Source organism: Lepisosteus platostomus, chromosome 1 (genome assembly GCF_059453375.1).
Source record: "Lepisosteus platostomus isolate fLepPlt1 chromosome 1, fLepPlt1.hap1, whole genome shotgun sequence".
NCBI classification, from domain to species: domain Eukaryota; kingdom Metazoa; phylum Chordata; class Actinopteri; order Semionotiformes; family Lepisosteidae; genus Lepisosteus; species Lepisosteus platostomus.
In genome coordinates, this window is record NC_142611.1 from 73,074,031 (window position 1) to 73,094,898 (window position 20,868).

The window sequence follows — 20,868 nt, forward strand, 5'->3', positions numbered from 1 at the left end:
ATTGCTTGATGATACTAATTATTTGGATGAGAAATCAGATCTTGATCAGTTGCTAATTGAAAAGAGCTAGTACAGCTTGCAGGACTGTGGCTCTTGTGAACTGGAGCCTGACCCTTGTTAGTAATTTCTGGTGTCTTGGAACGTCCCAGGGAGCAGATGCTCTGCTGGGAGAATTTTTCACTGCAGTACAATAGTCTTACCTGGGAAAGTTGTTTGTGCTAACGTTGTCTTTTTTCAGGACTTCTTCATTATATTTTGAAATATATTTTATTGTTTTGATGAGAAATGCTCTGCAGACACGGTCTCTCACAATTTGTCCTGTTTTATGTTTCGTCGTACACTTTTCTTGCTAAAACCAACTTTCACTTCCAGTATACTGTGTTAAGAGTATAAATACATCTGGGGGCTATTGTAAATGTTACAGTGATAAAAGGAAACTAGAGATTTCACAAAATCCCCAAATATTTCAATACATTTTAAATTCCTGGTTGAATTAGGTTGGGTGACACAGCACAAGAGCTGTTCTTTGAGGGTTCGTCAATGCACTGGATAGCCCCCTATCTTAGAGGGTTCTGAATCTCTGACCCAGTGCTGTAAGTGCCTCTGAGCATTATTTCTGGTATTAAGTGCCCTTTTATCTGCTGGTGGAACTACGAGTCTTATACTTAGGTCTGTGCAGAGGCAGCTACTGTATCTCATTATTAACTTTGAAATCATGTGAACATTAGTTAGTTTTTGCCTCCATTTTTGTTTGTAAAAGTTTCATTTTTCTTGACTACAGTTGCACTACAATTCAAAGACCCTCAAGACGGAATCGCCAAATGCCTCCAAAGGATCCTCTCTGCCAAGAACATTGTCTAAAGAGTCCAAGCTGTATGGTATGAAAGATAGCAGCACTGCCCCTCCTCCCACTACAGCCCAAAGCAAGACTAATATGCTCCTTCCTCCCCCACCCCCACCTGTCCCATCAGGTACTGGTAACAATCATCATACATGCATGCCACTGAAACCCTGGTTTTTCCTCATATCTGCTTACTTCATGCCACTTAAATCATTTGAGTTGACCTTGCTATGGATGTAGGAAGTTGGCACTTTAAGTTTGAATTAAGAAATGTAAGTTGCAGTGTTGGGTTATACTTTTTAAAATGGTATGTCTGTGTTAAGCACTAATACAAGGTTGGACTGCCATCCCAGAAATATTTAATTTCTCCACTCATTTAGAATACATTTTAGGTATAAATGAAAGATCTTAGATCTAAATGTTAACAATAATGACCAAGATTGATTCAACACTAGCAGATTCTACTAGAGTATCTGGAAGAGAAACTGGTAGACTACTCGACTAACTCCTTTTTGACAGTACAGTGAAGAATAACTTTTCGTAACTTGTGGCACTAATATATTCATTCAAATCAAGGTCACTGGCATGCTTTTAACATTTCTAAAAACTGTGTTGGAACGAAAATGCAGAAATGATTAACAGGAGCCTGTGCCTTCTCCCTTTGTCACAGCCAAAGGAAAAGGAAGTGGAGCGATGAAGACTGCTAAGCTGTATGCGTGGGTGGCACTGCAGACACTGCCAGAAGAGATGGTCATCAGCCCCTGTCTCTTGGATTTCCTTGAGAAGGCACTGGAAACCATACCGATCACGCCTGTCGACAGGAACTACACGGGTATGTGTGCACTACATGGGTGTGCTGTAGGACTTCCACAGGATGTTGAGCTTGAAGGGTGTAAGAAAACTGTGTTGGTGAAGGCCATGCGGTTAATCACACATGGTGGAATTTATAGCTTATATAATAAAAGAAATCCTTAGACCTGCACAGTGCTTTTCTGGAATCTCCACTCAAAGCACCTTACAGGTAATGGGAACACCCCTCCATCACCACCAGTGTGTAGCCCCCACATGGATGATGTGATGGCAGCCAAAGTGTATTCATAGAGGGGGATTTAGAAGGCCATGAACACCAGGGTTACACCTCTACATTTTCGAGATAATAACTTAATAACTGAGATGACCTTGGTTTTGTGTCTCATTCGAAGGACGTCACCTTTTTTACAATATACTATCCACATCACTATACTGGGGCGTTAGGACCCACACAGACTGCAAGGTGAGCACCCCCTACTGGTCCCACTAACACCTCTTCCAGCAGCAGCCTTAGCTTCCTCAGGAGGTCTCCCATTCAAGTTCTGACCAGGCTCACACCTGCTGAGCTTCAGTGGGTAGCCAGTTGTGAGTTGAAACATTGCACCAACAGCCTCCATTCAGAGATGGATAGCGTGTCAGAGAAGGGTTTATGGTGAAGCTGTTTTTTTATGCCTTGGGGCTGTCTCTGGCTCTGTGAGCGGCTGCCCTCTCCTGACCTGTTACCACGCCGTGTCCCTAACAGCAATCAGCTCGCAGGAAGAAGACATGGGCCAGTTCGAGCCGGTGGACACGCTGGAGGAGTCAACCACCTCGCTGGTGTCGTCCTCCACGTCTGCCTACTCCTCCTTCCCTGTGGACGTGGTGGTGTACGTCAGAGTGCAGGTAGCGCAGCCTTCTTCCCCCCGACTCTCCTGCAGCTGCTCTGCTTTACCGTGTGTTATCCCAGTAGTACTGGCCAGTGCTTTCGAATGACGTCCCTCCAAGTATCCGGCCACATTGGATTGTGAATTTGTGAAGCCATCACCATTTTCTCCATGCAAGTGATTGAAAATGGTTTATGTTCATCCTGGCAATTTTATTTTTTGGAAGCTGAATAGATTTTCTAGGGGCTTTAAAATATGATTTAACAGAAAATGAATGATTTCCGAATCGTTTGACAGTTGAGTTATGCAGCAGTCACGGACTGTTTTACACTACTTGACTCTCTGTGGGTTGTTGGTTTTATGAACTGTTGTTCTCTATATTTCTTTCGTGGTTACACTTGTACATATGAGCATAGAAGCAATCAATAGGTCTTAATCTTGGTAAGCTGCCAGCCTGCTGTTGCTGGGAGTTATGCACGTAAGTCTGTGTTCCCAGCGTGTCAAAGTATACGTATAAGACAGCAGTAAATCAAACCAAGCAGGTCCACTTCACAGTGCACAGAGGTTATTAGGTCCATGCATTGGAAGTGTTGGAAGTCCCTGTTGGGAACTGCTGCTGTACCTTTGAGCAAGGTACTCCCCTTGCATTGCTCTAGTGTAAAGGCCCTGCTGTATAAGGGGGCACTCATTCGATTACCATTATAACATTTGTTCTCACTTATAATGGCTATTGATGCTAAGAGAAAAATCCTATGAATTTATCGTATTTAGTGTAAATAAAAGTGGTAAAAGTAATAGGTGTTTCTGTAATATGTGGTCCATTTCATAATAAAATCTACATCTGTATGCTTACAATAAGCAGATACAGTACCCTCCAATTGGAGTAGCTGAAACAACATTTTATTCATTTTGTGTTTGTCATTGGGGGATTTATACGATATGATGCAATAGAATATCCGTTTTATTTTTGGGTAATTCCATGCATACATTTTATCATATTAATAATAATAATAATTGCTTACACTTATATAGCGCTTTTCTGGACACTCCACTCAAAGCGCTTTACAGGTAATGGGGATCCCCTCCACCACCACCAATGTGCAGCATCCACCTGGATGATGCGATGGCAGCCATAGTGTGCCAGAACGCTCACCACACATCAGCTATCAGTGGGGAGGAGAGCAGAGTAATGTAGCCAATTCATAGATGGGGATTGTTAGGAGGCCAATGGGAAATTTGGCCAGGACACCGGGGTTACACCCCTACTCTTTTTGAAAAATATTAGAAAAAAAAACATTGTGTTCAACCCAGTGATTTCAAGTCACCATAAATTCTAGGGCTATATTCACTTTGTCCATTTCAGAGTGTAACGTCAGTATTTGGTTCTGTATCCATTTGCGGCAATAATTATAATAGACAAACTTCATAGTCTGCAAAGAGCATTAAGCGTGACACTGGTCACGTCACTTTTCCTTGTTCATTACAGCCGAGAGACTGTTAGAGAAAAGGTTTTTCCTGTCTGAGCAGACTGCGCCTGTGATGACACGTTGGGTCTTGTTTCTAGCCCTCTCAGATTAAGTTCAGCTGCCTGCCCATGTCCAGAGTGGAGTGCATGCTCAAGCTGCCCTCGCTGGACCTGGTGTTCTCCTCGAACCGCGGTGAGCTGGAGACCCCTGCGTCCGCACACCCGGCAGACGGCCTGCACCAGGCCTCCTCCGTGTCGCCCCTCGCTCACAACGTGCTCAAGCCCGTCGCCAGTAAGGGTATGTCCACAGGACCCGTGGTGTGGTAGGAACACAGCTACCTGCGTGGCTTTTTCCTCAGGCGTTTTTTATCCTAAATTTAGCTGTTTTTGTGAAATGAAATGCTAAATGTGCTTGATGACTTTAAAAACAAGAAGCCGCTCTTCAGCTGATGAACAGGCACGTGCAATTTTATATTCCTGGAGTACTGTCACAAAATGGTTTGTTTACCTGTATCTCTTTCCGTTAGTTTATGGGGAAACTTGGGGAAGACGGGATGTTTCAAAAAAGATGTCTACTAGATTTATGACCGGGGCCCTTTGGATAATTGCTCTTCCATAAATACAGTGATGGTGGCAACTTGGTGAATCTCACTGTGCTTTGTTGTCTTGATGGTAGCAGATTTAGAACTGAAACACAAGACTTCTAAATTTCCTGCTGTCACAATCCTGCATACCAATATCCTGTTGAAGATGCCAAAGGGCTTAATTTGAGCCTCTCGGGTCCTGCAATGGGGCACATCTGCAGTTTTGTCCCGATCATAGAGTCTGTCAAAGAGACTTGAAAAATGTCTTCAAGTAAATATCCAGCTGGCTTAATAATTGCATCAAGGTTAGTCTTGACTTAACTTTGTATTGGCCAGCTGCTTATTCTGCGGTCTATGCTTGCAGGCCCATCACCAGGTCTGGGGAGTCCTCTTGGCCGGACCCGGCACAGCAGCAGCCAGTCAGATTTGACCAGCTCCTGCACCAGCTCATCGGGGCTCAGTTTCACAGCCTGCATGTCCGACTTCTCTCTGTACGTCTTCCATCCATATGGAGCTGGGAAGCAGAAGTCGGCTGTCGCAGGTCTTCCCCCTGGCTCGGGACCGCTGGGTAATGAACAGCCATGATCACTTTGTTTGCCATAAATGTCCAGAATGAAATGTTTAGGCAGCTATTAAAAGGCATTATTACATTTAAAGTCATTTGATTGGCTAAATTATAGATGTACCAGAAATCAAGTTATGATGCTAAATCAGTTTTGAGGCTTGTCCTCAACACGCATCCAGAGCTGTTAGAAAGTCTCTGATATCATTACTATGGAAACTATGCTTTCTCTGTTTACAGTGAATTTGTACTTAATTAGGATCAGTGTAAACTGGAAGCCTTATGCATCCCGAGGGGAGGAAGAGGACAGAAAATGTAACATAACCTGCAGTTTTATACTTAAAAGTACAGCTGCCCCCAAATTTGTGTGTATATACAGTATCTTTAATGAGATGGAAGTAGAATTATAATTTAGGATCTGAAATGCAAGTGCACATCAGGACTTTTTAACATTTTAGAAATTAAAATGTGATAAAACTATGAAAAGGGGACTGAAAATGCAGTCAATCGGTCTGATGTGTGTTAGTCACCTGGTAGGGTCACAAAGCCTCGGGTTTATAAAAGCTTCTGAAGATTACCTTGACTGCCAGTAGGTATTAAAGGAAACTTATTGCAGAAGCAGAACACCCTTGGAAGTGGAAGGGAGAGAAATGTTTGAAAAATTACAGTAAAAGATCAGTAAGAAATCTCTAAGATCAGTGCTATTTCTACTATGGTCTTCATCATCAAGAAGATCAAGGTCAATGGAACGCTTTCTATTTTGTCAAATAAAATGTTTAAAAGTATAATGAAATGTCTTTCTATGAAAATTCTGAACACATCTGATAAGATTCTGTTAAAAAGCACAAGTCTTAAGTGTATCGATCCCCAGAAAGGCCATGTATCAAATGCAATAAAGGGTTAAAAACAAATTATCTTATATACAGTATTATATTTTTCCATGTAGTGCTAAAAAATATTAAAATCAGACAGGACAAGTAATATATACATTCTTTAACTCAATAGTATAATATTATTAATAACTAGCCTTTTTGACGCTATGTTTCTGTTAAAAAGTCCCATAGTCTAAGAGTAGAGTAAATGCTAATGACGTTGTGCTAGTATCACACTAACAAAGTAACAGGTCTGTGCTTTTTTCAGTATGAGTTTTAGTCAAGCAGGTCATTTCACTTAATTCACTCAAACGAAAAATACAAAATAATTTAGTCTTGGTCATCGTCATTGTGGACTATTTTCGTTTCGTCTTTATTAACAAAAATGGAAAAAAGGTCGTTGACGAACATTGTCATCATAATTCCGTTGACTAAATTAACACACCATCTAATGCAATACCAGTATTTAGAGTCTTCAAGCAAGAAACAACATATAAACACCTTATATCTATTATCCGTGCTAAAAAGACAGTGCGGCGCTGCCGGAGAAGAGAGGATAAAGATCGTTGAATCGGTGATCAAGGGGGGAGGTAGTAGACCTGGGACCTTTACCAGCCGAATGAGGGGGGGGGGACAGGGAAAAAGGAGCAGCTGGATTGTGGTCCAACTGATAGAGGGAAGTGTGGCTGCAAAGAAAATGAGTGACCAGGCCCCGAATCACCTCTGATGAAGTATGTTTGTGCCATTTTCTCTTAAATCTGACATCCTTGACACAAGGCTTGCCAAAAGCTCTGCATTTCTCTGATCAGTTTTGTGTTCTTTGTTGTGTTGCTGTATCAGATTACTGTCAAACAGATTCCCCCCACCACCACCCCGAGGATAGTAAAGCTTGAATTGAACTGAATGAAGGTTGTTGTTTCCCGTTCGGTGCAGGTACTGTGGACGAGGAGCCGTCCTCCGTGACGGGACGCAAGGACTCCTTGAGCATCAACCTGGAGTTTGTGAAAGTGAGCCTGTCCAGGATGCGGCGCTCCGGAGGGGCCTTGTTCATTGAAAGCTGCCTGCCAGGGAAAGGGGGCAAGATGGACACCACCCTGATTAACATCTCAGGTTCTGCCTTTGCTACAAAACACACCCCTTTAGGAACTGCTTATTTACTGTGCTATTAAACCCTGGTGTTTGTTTCAGATGAGGATTTATAGCCTGTAATTTAACATAGTTAACCTATTTCAATTTAACATTTCTTTACTGGGTTAAGGATAACGTAGAAGAGGAAGTGTCCCTGACAAGTGTAGTTTAACAAAAATGTTAAATCCATTTAATAAACAAGTGAACATGCGCATTTCACTTATAGTTTGCTGAAACTTTCCACCTTCAACTGAATTGCTATACTCCTGTTAATATTACTCCCCTTCAGCTGGATAGAATGGTGAAACTGTGGGGGGAAGAAAAACAAAGACATTGCAGTTGAAACCGTGTTGGTTTTCCACAGCTGTGTGCGATATAGGATCAGCTTCCTTCAAGTACGACATGAGGAGGCTAAGTGAGATCCTGGCCTTTCCCCGGGCCTGGTACAGAAGAAGCATTGCCAGGCGCCTCTTCCTGGGGGATCAAACTATAAACCTTCCAGGTAGGCAAACTGCGGGGATCGTCCGGGTCTCAAACCACTTTCTACAGTTTGTACCTCTTCAAGTGCCGTTCAGTTCCCTTTAGAACAGTAATAGTTTTCTTGTAGGATACTTGGGAAACTAAATGGATACTTTTTGTGCTCTGATGTTTGTCCGAGTAGCTGTAACAAAGCTCAGATGGTTTGTTTCCGTTTAGTAGGTATTACAAATATAACCCATTGAGAAGCTTTACTGTTCTGACTTTGTGAAAAGTACAAGTCCCGCATACAGCAGTGTGTGCGTACAAGTGCATGACCCTGCAAAAAATATTTTGTATGCATGCATAAGCAATAAGGTTTGCCTTATCAGGAACCTTTAAAAAACTTCTGTGTTTTTTAAAAACCGGTCACAGGATGATAAAGTAGTCTCTAGAAGACTTGGAAAGAAAAATTTTAGAACTGGATTTTGAGTTTAAAAGAAGGTCGTCTGGACATGTCACATTCACCATTCCTGGGTAACTGATGGAGAAGGAAGTGTGATAGTGCAGTTAGAACAGATGAAAGGTTACAAATGAGGTGAGGCAATTCAGTCCATGTAGCTCCTTTGGTGAAACAACTTTAAACAAAAGAGAATATGTGCATCCAAATGAAAGATTTTGTGCTTTTGTTCAACTTGATCAGCATGTTTCACTTGGGAGTAGTGAACAACTCAAAAAACATGGGATAACTTTTATTCACAGTGACTTTGAACAGAAGACCCTAAAAATATAAAGCTCTGATCAAAGTGCTTCATTCTCCTCTTAAAACTGTTACTATCTTTGTCATTGGATATCTCTAAAAGATTAGGTTTGGAAGCCTAATTTATTGGTGTTTTTAGTGGGATTAAGGACTGTTTTCCAAAAGTGACAAAGATTGAATATCTACCCCCCAGAATGACAACACATGCTCACATATCTATAGTTTGCTGGCAACACCCAAAGCTTGAGAACGTACCATTGTTTTTCTGACCAGTCTTCCTACCTTACAAGACATAATTTCTTGAAGGAGCTCAGAGTCTTGTCCCTTGACTGAGGTGTCTTTCAGAAGCAAACTTTTATTTAAGGAAGATTTTCCTATTCTCTGTCCTATCTAAATTCCCCTTTAATATAAACTTGTGCCTTCACTTCATTTTCTTTTACTTGATTTTGACATGCAGCTGATTTAGAACTAAGTCTGCTTAGCTACGAAATGGATGTCCTTTGACATTGATGAGAATACAGTTGACGTGGGGGGTGGGTCAAGAATATCACAAAAGTAATGAGGCTTAAACAATTATTATGAAAGAGTAAATGAATGTTTTACCTACGAGGATTCGTATTCTCTGTCAGTGCGTCACCAATCTCTTTTTCTTCTTTTTTTGGGGTAAAAACTATAGCCTCAGGTCCCGTCACGCCAGATTCCGTCGAGGGGATGAATCAGCACCTTTCCCCCGAGTCAACCCGTAAAGCCTACTGGAGGACATGGGAGCAGCCCACCCAGTCGACCTCTTTCCAGCACGGGCCCCAGTCCCCGAACGTGTTTGCGGACCACTCCGCCAGCAGCACCATGTCTCCAGGGGGAGGGCTCGCGCACAGCCTCAAGTCTCCCGCCGTCTCCCGATCGCGGAGCATCTCGGACTCCTCCGTGCCTCGGAGAGGTACGCCACAGCGAGACCCGGGGTCTGAATGTAGATAAATACTGCTGGTCATTAAAGAAGCTGCTGCCTTTTCTGTTATAAGCCATGGCAGCGATGAAGGGTAGATGTTCACCAGTCTAAATGTGCTGTAGCTTTGCGCAGATTTCATGATATGTTTATATTTAGGTGTCTTGGCTCAAGTGATGAAGGCGTATTGCACAACGTTTTTCAGTTTAGTATCAGTAAGAAGATGATTCAAGGAATCCTAAGCAATACAAATCAAATGTACAAATAACTCAAAAAATTGTATCCACTGGGGGGATAAAAAATATAATGGCAGTTGCACCTAAACAAGCCGGTGTTTTTGACAGATTCCGTCACTAAGACATCCACACCTTCCTTCAACAAGAACAACAAAGCAGGGTGCCAGCACGGCTCTCCGTGGGAGACGCTGGTTGTCTTTGCCATTAACCTCAAGCAGCTCAATGTGCAAATGAACATGAGCAACGTCATGGGGAACAACACGTAAGTCATGGCGTTTCCTGGCCATTTCTATTACAGATGCTTCAGGGGGCAATTGGGACTTGCTACAGTATGCAGCTATGTTTCATGCTCAGTGCAAATTTTTGATTGTGTAGACGTCTGGTTTATAGTTCGGTTAAAGTATTTCTTAATTCTTTAGTTATTTTTATGGTTTTATGTAAACCCAAGAACAAATTTGCAGTGCTGTGGTAGGCACATATGTATGTACAGTACTGTACAGTCTGTGTGTCTTGCTCAGACATTTAACTGTTCTGCCTACAAAATTATCAGTCTAATCTCAGGTATGTTGAAATGAGTTGATAAGCTATCAGATCTCTGGAGGAGAGAGGTATCCTCTTAAAAATGTTTAAAAGGTTTTTCCCTAACAAATAAGTCTCCTTAGTGGCACCCCTGTGTTTCTTGCTTTGGTAAGTGCTTCAACAAAGTGCCAGTTTACTGTTTTATGTAGGTGTGTATTTGTAATTTGGTCATTTTCATTTGTAAATCAAATGTCATTTTTAAAAATGAACAGTCTGCATTGTCACTGATTTTCTTTGTTTAAAAGGTGGACAACCAGTGGCCTGAAAAGTCAGGGTCGCCTGTCAGTTGGCAGCAACAGAGACCGAGAGATCAGCATGTCTGTTGGCTTGGGGAGGTCCAAGCTGGACTCTAAAGGAGGTGTTGTGGGAGGCAATATTGATGTTAATACTCTGGAGATGGTTGGTAAGTTACCTGTGCATTGATTACTGCATTATAAGATTGTCGGTAGATAAGATCTTTATTAGCCATATACAATTTCTTGCATTAGGAATTTGTCTTTTTGCATACCCCAGCTTGCTCTCCATGAGACACAGACACACAGATGGGGAGAGAAAAGCTTGGGGTCAGCACAGGGTCTATGCTATTGTATTTCAGTCAAAGTCTAGAACTAATTTTCTGCAACAAACAGAAACTAAATTCCAGCCACTTAGCCTAGACGTCTCCAGCGCTGGTCTGGACATCCCTATTCCAGTTAGTCTCGTATAAATGAGCTCAGCTGCAGACCTCAAGGGCTGCTGTCTGGCAGCGTTTATAGGTCCTTTTAAAACTCCACCTACTTAAGAACAAGGACAGGCTTGAACTAATTCACTTTGGTAATTAAAGATAAAGAGGTGAAAGGCTAACCAGAAACCTTCTCCAATGCAGGAGCAGTGCACCTCTGGTCACCTGTTCCTAAAGATTAGCAGATGTATAAGTTGTTGATAAATTAAGAAAGTATTCTCTTCAACAAAAAGAATCGGTCAATGACCAATTGGTGGTTTGTTAAATTAAGTGATTTACATATTATTTGGGACCGTAATTTGTTGAATAAATTTAAATGTCTTCTGACAGTGGTGATTTGATGGTTACCCCAAAAACGTGATATATTCAGGCTCACCAGGACCAGGCCTGCAATTGTATCTGTAACACCTCGAGAGAGTTCGTATAGTCTCAAATAAGTTTCTAGTGCTCCCTGCTCAAAGAAAGCAAAATCTGTAAACATTGCTTAAAGGGCTATTATCTTGCAATTTGACACCCTGTCTTCAGTAATATGTATATGATGAACTGAAAAGCCTGGCCAAGATGTGTATTTCATGCTGCTCCCTTCACAGCTGGGGTGGAGGAGTAACCCATTCATTTTGTACTAGTGGACTGCAAGTCAACCTGGCTGTGATCAGAGAGATGTTAAGGTCAGTTTAGTAGCTAGTGGCTACTAAACTGATTTGAGGAAAGTAGTGATCTTCCTTGCACCTATACAGTGTATATAACATACAGTATCCATGCCTTTTTTCACTGTGCTGATTATGCTTTTTATTTAAAATGTGGTAGTTTGTTTTGTTCTACTTTTCCCAACTTTCACTCCTGTACTGAAACAAACCACAATATTTATAACAGATTCTGCTGGAGTTTTTCTCATGGTGTTTTGGATGCTCTATACTGAGTCTCAATCAAAGTGTTTTATTGTATTATGGCTTATAACACAAAAGCAAATTACAGCATTAGAGCTTTATTAAAGTAGTCCTTTTAAGAGTGGATGCACTGTAGTTACATTGTTTTTATAAATGACAAAGACCCAAAAAGAATAAAGAATGTATTACGTTATCACATCGCTCTCAATATCGGCTTATCCAGTTCAGGCTCACAGTGTCCCAGAAGGCAATGGGCACAAGGTGGGATACACACTGGATGGGACAACAGTTTGTTGCAAGACATATACAGATACAGCCACTCACACTAGGGATAATTTTCCCTGAAGCCAGTTAACCTACCAATATGTCTTTGAATTGTGGGAGGAAACCAGAACACCTTGTGATACCCACACAAACACAGGAAGAATATAAAAATTCTATGCAGCCAGCACCCCAGGAACTGAACCCAGGGGTCAAGTATATACAGTACAGTGTATATATATAATTGTGTTATCTTAAAATACAAAATGTGCCCCATGTCATTTCACTGAAGATATTTTTCATCTTTGTGACACATCAGGACTGGCATCCTTCTGTTGGCAGATGTGGTGGTGTTGTGGTTCAGTACCTAGCCTCTAAGTTCTTTATATTGCTTATTTCAGCTCACATCTCCGAACATCCCACTCAGCAGCCCAGCCATAAGATCCAGATCACCATGGGCTCTACGGAGGCTCGTGTGGATTACATGGGCTCCAGCATCCTCATGGGGATTTTCAGCAACGCTGACCTCCAGCTGCAGGATGAATGGAAGGTCAACCTGTGTAACACCATGGATGCAACTCTGTCAGAAAAGAGGTATCCTGTACTCCATCTGTCACTTAGTACACAGCTAGACCAGGCTCGGCTTTTCCTTTGTAGTTGCGTTGCTGGTGCTCTTTTGAAAAACATCTGGTAGTTTTCACTGATTTTTTATTAATTGTCTGAGCTCTGTTTTTTTTTTTTCAATCACTGTTCAGTTTCAATAATTTAATTCAGTTTAGTTCATTAACTGTGTATATGTGTTTTTCTTGAATACAAAAGTTTGCCATCATTGCATGTTATAAAGTTGACATTTGGGGATTTATGGGAAAAGCTGGTGCTTTCTAAAAAAGAGGTTTAAGGCTCAGTTCTCATTATCTGCCTGTTATGTATTTTTCAGTGAGATCTTTGTCCATGGAGATCTTCAGTGGGATATTTTCCAGGTTATAATATCTCGATCCACCACCCCAGATCTCATTAAGATTGGCATGAAGCTTCAAGAATTTTTTACCCAGCAGTTTGACACCAGTAAACGGGCTCTTTCCACTTGGGGTCCGGTCCCTTACATACCCCCAAAAGCTCCAGTCAACATTGAAAAAGGTTCTGCAGAACTATGTAAGTGTATTGTCTGTATTCACAGTGCTTTTAAAATATTTACCTAATGTTTAGTGTGACATTTTGTTCTTTTACTTCTTGTTGAATATTATTAAAAAAACAAATGTCTTCATAATGCGGAGGTGGTGTAGTGTTTAGCCTTGCCGCTTCGCAGTGCTGGTGCCCTGGATTCAATTCCACACTCGTTCCATGTGGACTTTGTATGTTCTTCTCATGTTCTTGTGGCTTTCCTCCCAGAGTCCAAAGACATACTGGTAGGTTAATTGGCTCCTGGGAAAGCAGCCCCTGGTGTGAGTGTGTGTTTGTGTCTGTGTGCCCTGCATCCCGTCCAGTGGTGTACCGTTAACTGCTCCCCCACAACTTGGGGGAATTGGAAGAAGTAGTCAAAATGTTGGGTGCTGAGTTAGCCAGTTTCCCTGAAGGTGTAGCTATAAAAGGAGATCATAACTCACAGTTCTAGTTATCTGCAGTAATTGCAGTGTAGTTGGTTAGTAATTTTGCTTGCATGGCTCTGTCGTGTGAAGCTGGTAAAAGGCCACCTGTTTTTCAGACCTGGATAAAGCCCATCACCGTCACTGGCCTGGCGTGCTGAAGATGATTGCCGGCTGCCACATCTCCCTCTTCCCGATGCCTTTGCCAGAAGATGCTGTTCAACTGGGTGGATCAATGAGCCTCCATGGAAACCACATGACTTTAGCATGTTTCCATGGGCCTAATTTCCGTTCCAAATCCTGGGCCCTCTTTCACCTCGAAGAGCCAAACATCGCCTTCTGGACTGAGGCTCAGAAGATATGGGAAGATGGTAATTCTTTTATTAGCTTCTGGTACTCACAAAGGTTAGGCTTCCGAGTCACTTGTTAAACAGCAGTTTAACACTATAACCTTTATTTTAAAGTTTACGAGCTAGATATTTTCATGCATAAAGGAAAGAATGGAGAACTGTGAAGGACAAGGTATACAAACTAGAAAATTCAACGTGGATGTTTTTTGTGTTCGGGAGAGATGTTTTTTACTTAGTCTAGTTTTACTTTGCTAACGTATTTGCCTCCATTATCTTGCTTTAGGTTCTAGTGATGACTCCACGTACATTGTGCAGACTCTAGACTTCCACCTGGGGCATAACACCATGGTCACTAAACCCTGTGGAGCCTTGGAGAGCCCCATGGCAACCATCACCAAGATCACCCGCCGGCGTCACGAGAACCCCCCTCACGGAGTCGCCAGTGTCAAAGAGTGGTTCAACTACGTCACCGCCATGAGGAGCGAAGGTAGGGCAGTGATGGGTTGGCTTCCTTCACCATTCTCTCCTCACGCTGTCACATGTTCCCATGTCGAGGTGTTCCTGGAGAGCTTTTCAAGACTAGGAATAGAATAAATCAATGAGAAAAGACCGCCTTGATGTTTTATATTCAAGTGCGTATGCTGGTCCACTTCAGAAATATTGATATCAAAATGTTTAGCTTAACTCAGTATACATTGACTGATACGTTGTATAAATTATTCGATGCTGGTGCTTTTATTCTAGGAAGTGCTTTCAATTCCTAAGAGCCATTCACACCTGAAGAAGGCTCCACGGCCGAAACATTGTGTTTTCTTTCTTCCTTTTTTTCAGCATGGAATAAACCTATTATTTGTTCCTTTCCATTCATAAGTTAACCGAATCCCCCAAATTTCCCAGTAAATATGTTGCACATGATGTTGACCATCATAAGGTATTTAAATCCTTAGCACAATACAATAGATTAATACAAAATATTGATTATATTAACTTTGAGTGTGAAATGAATCAGTGGCACCAGGGTGTGCACACTGGTGACATACCCTAATGATAAACTGTTTTTAGAGAAAGCCAGGAATCTTACTGAAATATTCCTTCAGTAATATTCAGTAATATTCCTTCATGGTGTTGCATGGATTGAAATCCTTGTAACACCAGCATTACAGTTAAGGCAGTGTGTCTCTGAACTGCATGAAAACCTGCAACAAAGCCTTTTCATGTCCCTTGCTTTAATTGATTGTTAAACTGGAAGATACACACATCCCGTTTCAAAAGGTTATTCTGTCGTATGTAAAAGTTTGGTCAAATTACATGTTTCTCAGAATCTCGAAGTGAAAAGAAGATAACGCATCCTCTGCAGGGTACAAACTTAAACATGACACATTTTGAACATTTTAATGCACTATTACCATTTATTTACTGAATTTACAAAATGGAAAAAAAACAGTGAATATGACGTGTACTAACGTTTGTCAGTCAGTACTAAGTAACACCTCCTTTAGCAGAAATCGCAGCTTCCAAACGTTTCTTGTAGCCAGTCTTTACATTCTTGCTTTAGGAATGTTGCAGCTCAGAAATATTCTTAGGTCTTCTTGCATGCACTGCATGTTTGAGATTTCCCCAATGATTTTTAATAATATTCAAGTCTGCGGACTGTGAAGATTTTGGGAACCTTCCAAAAACCTTAATCTTTTGTTCCTGTAAGTATTTCATGGTTCAAGCCATGTTTTGGATCAAAATATCCAACCTCTTTTCAGCTTCAATTTCTGCACTGGGACATTAGTTTCTAGGATTTGTTGGTTTTTAGTTGAATCCATTCTTCCTTCCACACACACGATATTTCCTGTGCCACTGGCTGTCACACAACCCCAAAGCATAATGGATCCACCCCCATGCTTAACAGTTAGCAAGGTGTTCTTTTCGTCAGATGCTTCACCCGTTTTTCTCCAAATGTATCTTTTGTTGTTGTGGCTTAAAAGATCACTTTTTGCTTTATCAGTCCAAAGCAGTCAGTTCCAAAAAGTTTCTGGCTTATCTAAGTATTGATTTGCATATTTATTTATTTTTTCAATCTGTCAAATTAATAAAATAAATAGTAATTGTGCATTATATTATATATAGAAATATGTCATGTTTAAGTTTGAACCCTGCAGAAGTGGTTAACTTTGAATCCTACAATTTGACCAGGGGTGCCCAAACTTTTGCATACAACTGTACATATCTTTGAGAATAACTGCAGTAAAAGAGTAATATTATGGTCCACTTTTGTATTATTTCTAGTGGTTGCTCTGATTAAAATAATTAGCATTCCTGCTGTTAAATAGTTAGTTCGGTTCCTGGGGTGGTCTCTTGTGTGGAGTTTGTGTGTTCTGCCTGTTTTCACGCGAGTTCCCTCCCATACTCATACATATTGGTAGTATAATTGGCTTCTGGAAAGATTGGCCCTGTGTGACTGTGTGTGTATTTGGGTCTGTGTCCATCCTGTGATGGACTGTGCGTCCCATCCCGGTGGGTACCCCGCATTGGTGGGATAGGCCTGGGCTACCCCACAACCAGAGAGATTTCCACGTTACCCCTTGGTTTTGATCACCTATGGAAGGTGATGTGTTAGGTCCATTTCTCGAATTTCTTCCAGTTTTATTTTGATGACCACACTTTTCACTCCTTTAAAGAGCTGAACCTCCTGAGAAACGTTGACGCGAACAATCCCGAGAGTGGGGTAGCAGCCAAGAGCTCCAGCCTGCTGAGTGGATTCAGAGGAGCATCGAGCTACAACCACGAGACCGAGACCATCTTCGCCTTGCCGAGGATGCAGCTGGATTTCAAATCGATTCACGTACAGGAACCCGAGGAGCCGTCGTTACAGGGTAAGGAAGAAGGGGCTGAAACTAAAGGGCACAGTGTCGCCGGACAGTACATTTCAATTTGATTAAGAAAAGAAGTAGCCAGTACACCAGCAACAGAGTTTGAACAGTCCTGTGAAAGATGGCTTCTGTAGCTCTGATTCTGAAATTAAACATGAACTTTCCAAAGGGAGGAAATTATTGGATTGTATAAAGTTGGATGATTTTACAAGTACTGGTTGCCTATAACATCACATTTTCTATATAATATCTTGTTACTGACTTAAGGCTTTTAAAAAATCTGGCTCCATCATACTGTACATCTCTGAATTGCTCCATGTTTACACTCCCTCTCATAGGCTCCTTTCAGTTGATGCTGGCTTTACTCATTGCAGTAGAACCTCTGGTGACCCTGCTTTTTCTGTCGCTGCTCCTTGCTATGGAATGCTTTTCCTCCTGCTCTTCTAAGTTATTATTAAGTTACTTACAGTAGAATAGTAAAAGCAAAGACCAACACAAAGCCACTAGTGATAGAATGAATAGGACGTTTTCGCATGTACTGTAAGCGCCTGAAAAAGAAGGAGCCGCTGATCTCCTATTCTGAATTAATTCTGACCCTAAAAAAGGATCGTGTTCTTAGTTCTGTGTATTGGAAGAAGTTATTTTTACCTGCTAATTTTGTGGTCTTCAACAGACGTTTCCTACTATTGTACATTTATAATTGTTCTGAGGTATTCAGCTTGGTGAAATGGTAAAGTTCATTTTCCTGTTCTGCCGATTTGTGATTTTTATATATGTATATGTATAACTTCTGTGATGATTTTCCAATCCCAGAAACCGGCAGCAAGCCGAAGGTGGAGTGCAGTGTGGTGACAGAATTTACTGACCACATATGTGTAACCATGGATGCTGAGCTGATCATGTTTCTGCACGACCTGGTGTCTGCTTACCTTAAGGAAAAGGAAAAAGGTGAGAATGAGGGCTGTGCTGAACTACTTTCTGGCTGCCTTACAATACCGCATCACCCACAGTACAGAATACTTTCAGTACCTGAAACGCTAGATAATGTATAACATACAAGTTTCAATTTCGTTTGGTCTTGAATATGATGTGAGTTATAAAACTTTAAAGGTGTTCTTCAGTATGTTTTGCATAAAATCTGCTTTGGGAGCAGACTGCAGTAATGCCAAAATTACAGAAACAACTGAGCCTGCCTTGCTCTTAAATGTAAAAAAGAATAACAAATATTGCATGAGAAATATGGTTTCAAAATCATTTAGATAATTGTAGCATAATTAATGATTCGTGTTACAGAAATATTATTAGGCCAGATATTGCCTGTTTAATGACTGCAAATCTGCACAATTCTAAATCCATCTTATTTTGATTGCGTTGCAGCTCTCTTTGCGCCTCGTATTTTTGCTGCCCGACCGGGGCAGAAGAGTCCGACCGCCGTCCACGACGAGAACTCCACGGAAAAAGACAAGGAGGATACGGCGAATTACACGACTGTGGACTGGCGGGAGTTTGTGTGTAACACGTGGCACCTGGAACCCACACTCCGGTAAGGCGGATCGGGATCGTGACCTGGCAGACGCCTCGTTACCCTGTTTGGGGGCTGCGTTCTGCTCGGAGATGAGTATCTGTGTGGAGTCTTGCCGATCAATCCAGCGTTCAGCCTGGTTTTATTTTCATTGGAGAGCATTGATCTGAATACAGGCAGAAAAGCCATGGACTATGAAAATGGGAAATATTAAGGGATTTGCAGACATTTGATAGCTTATCTGTCGCTGTGGTTGATTTGATCAGTGTATCGCATTTGTATTTTTGCCACACAGAAGGAGGGAAGGTGTGGGGTTTACTGTACTGCACAAAGTTTAAGACTAACTTCATGATGTGTGTGACATGAAATGTCACGTTCTTGCCTCCTCCCAGATTTACCAACAATCAGTGGTTGGATTGAATTTTATAAACAAAGTTTACATAATCAGGGTGGGTTAAGTAAGTACATTAGGCCCTTTAAGGTCTGAAATGTGGAGATATAGAATAATTGAAACTAGAATTAAGAATGTATATCTGCATAATTTTTCCCCTCTTCATAAATCATAAAAAATGTTCCTCATTTTGAATGTATATAGTTCAGTTAAGAAGTAAAATAGTTGTAAAATATTAAAGGAACAGACATGAATAGACTAAATTTTCATGTGTAATGTATATTGGTAAATTGGTATTATGCAAGATTTTTTATTGTCATCTGTATTTAAAATTGTGTTATCTGTTTCTCTAAAATAAGAAGGAATGTCACTTTCTGCGATTTTCATTTAGGGTGTAATGTTTGTATCCCTCAGGTTAATTTCGTGGACTGGCAGAAAGATTGACCCCGTGGGGGTCGATTATATACTCCAGAAACTGGGATTCCATCACGCACGCACTACCATTCCCAAGTGGCTCCAGAGAGGGGTGATGGACCCTCTGGATAAGGTCCTGTCGGTCCTGATAAAGAAGCTGGGCACTGCGCTGCAGGATGAGAAGGAGAGGAAAGGCCGAGACAAGGAAGAACACTAACAAACCCGTTTGGTCTACCTGCACCGCTCTGTGAATTGGATTTTAAAAACGTAACCTTGAAATGTGAAAAGCTGTGTAAAAAAAAAAACAAAAAGATGTATTTAAAATAATTTTAAAAAATGCACACACTGGATATTTCCTCACTGCTGTATACTACTACCTTTCCATTAACACTATTATTCCTGAACTACAAGAGTTTGAGCTTAGATGTGTACTAATGGTGCATGCTGCCACTGTATGGAATTTATCAAGTGTTGCAACAGCTGTTGTATTGTGTATATTTTGAACAAAACCGAATAGGATAAATTGTTAAACTGCTGCTTAGCATTCCTTTTTTTAAAATGAAATGTGCAATAGACTAATGTATATAAAACACTGTATTGACTCTTTAATGTGAATTTCATAAATGTGTTGATTTTCTTAACATAATAAACTCATTGCCATTATGGTATTTCTCTGCTTTCTTGGTGATTTGGAGTACATGTAAGCTTTCAAAGTCTAAAGATGACACCAATGCAGGTTTTAGTCTGCTAAACAGAAGGTATAATTCTTAAAAACAATGAAGCTTTTGAGTGCACAACCTGGCTTCTCTTTGTTGGAGTTAAAGCCGCACCATTGCCACATTGTTTAAAGTGATCTTTACCATATTGTCATGTACCATAACGAATTTAAGATTTTTTTTCCTCCCCTATTCGGCCTCAAATGATAATCCAACACAACTAGCATAACACAACTCGGAAATTGGACATTCTTGTGAAGGAAGTGTGCTTGCCAGCAGAAATATGCAACATCTCTATGAGGTTTATTCCATATTTCTAACAATAAAAGGAGATTATCAGTACAATGCATGCTTGTCTTTTAAGAAAAAAGTTTAGGAGTTGTAAAATGTTATGACAGTGGTGCTTTCATCCTACCTCGATGGCTGTGCCATAGAATCTGTCACAGTTGGGCGCCTTCTTTGGAAATTTATCCTTACAGAATTATGGAATTTATCGAATCAAGCAGTTATAGAATAGCACGTTTTCCAGAAGGTAGACTTTCTGGAGGGACAAGGTGCATCAAAGTGAAAGATGCAATGGTTTGCACGTAGACAAATTCTTTACATGTTCATTGACACAAGGATAAGAAATGTGAACATTCTTTCAGGGTTCCCACTCATTTTTACCAACAAAATCCCAAAACCTTTCCATTAATTTTTCATCACCTCTTTACCTGCATACATCTTGCACGTCCTGGGTCTTTGTCTTTTTGGAGCCATCGCTTGTATTTTTCATTTGCTAACCAGAGGTCACTGAAATCACATTAACCTGGCATTTTGACACGGGTGCTAGGCTAGCTTACGGCTCACTATAAAATTCCCGCGAGAGGGTCTGACGCGACATAACGTCACTGCCTCTTTTTAAAAGTTTGCTAACTTATGAACAAAATTACATGATACAGCCATGATCGTCATCTAGGGCACCGTTTTCATCTGATGGTAAGGTTTTGAGCGTCAATATCAATAATATCGAGCAACGCAAGACTTCAAATCCCTCACATTGTACTGTACATAGATTTCCATG

At 41.0% G+C, this 20,868-nt stretch overlaps 1 protein-coding gene across 11 annotated transcripts in view; it reads left to right on the top strand.

Moving 5' to 3' along the window:
* The window catches only part of bltp1 (bridge-like lipid transfer protein family member 1), a 117,500-nt gene extending 97,743 nt beyond the window's left edge, over positions 1-19,757 (top strand). For 8 of the 11 annotated variants that reach the window (XM_088637201.1, XM_088637233.1, XM_088637217.1 and 5 more), the window contains 18 exons: positions 782-971; positions 1,512-1,673; positions 2,394-2,533; positions 4,079-4,277; positions 4,928-5,131; positions 6,931-7,107; positions 7,490-7,627; positions 9,018-9,278; positions 9,629-9,782; positions 10,345-10,502; positions 12,370-12,562; positions 12,906-13,120; positions 13,671-13,922; positions 14,185-14,388; positions 16,571-16,765; positions 17,576-17,710; positions 18,140-18,305; positions 19,090-19,757. In XM_088637201.1, coding sequence (XP_088493327.1) covers positions 782-971; positions 1,512-1,673; positions 2,394-2,533; positions 4,079-4,277; positions 4,928-5,131; positions 6,931-7,107; positions 7,490-7,627; positions 9,018-9,278; positions 9,629-9,782; positions 10,345-10,502; positions 12,370-12,562; positions 12,906-13,120; positions 13,671-13,922; positions 14,185-14,388; positions 16,571-16,765; positions 17,576-17,710; positions 18,140-18,305; positions 19,090-19,306 — 3,360 coding nt within the window. In that variant the 3' untranslated portion in view covers positions 19,307-19,757. The remainder of the gene's footprint in view (positions 1-781; positions 972-1,511; positions 1,674-2,393; positions 2,534-4,078; positions 4,278-4,927; positions 5,132-6,930; positions 7,108-7,489; positions 7,628-9,017; positions 9,279-9,628; positions 9,783-10,344; positions 10,503-12,369; positions 12,563-12,905; positions 13,121-13,670; positions 13,923-14,184; positions 14,389-16,570; positions 16,766-17,575; positions 17,711-18,139; positions 18,306-19,089) is intronic. The other 3 variants (XM_088637223.1, XM_088637275.1, XM_088637284.1) reach the window with 1 other exon arrangement.
* Positions 19,758-20,868: the final 1,111 nt, after the last annotated feature.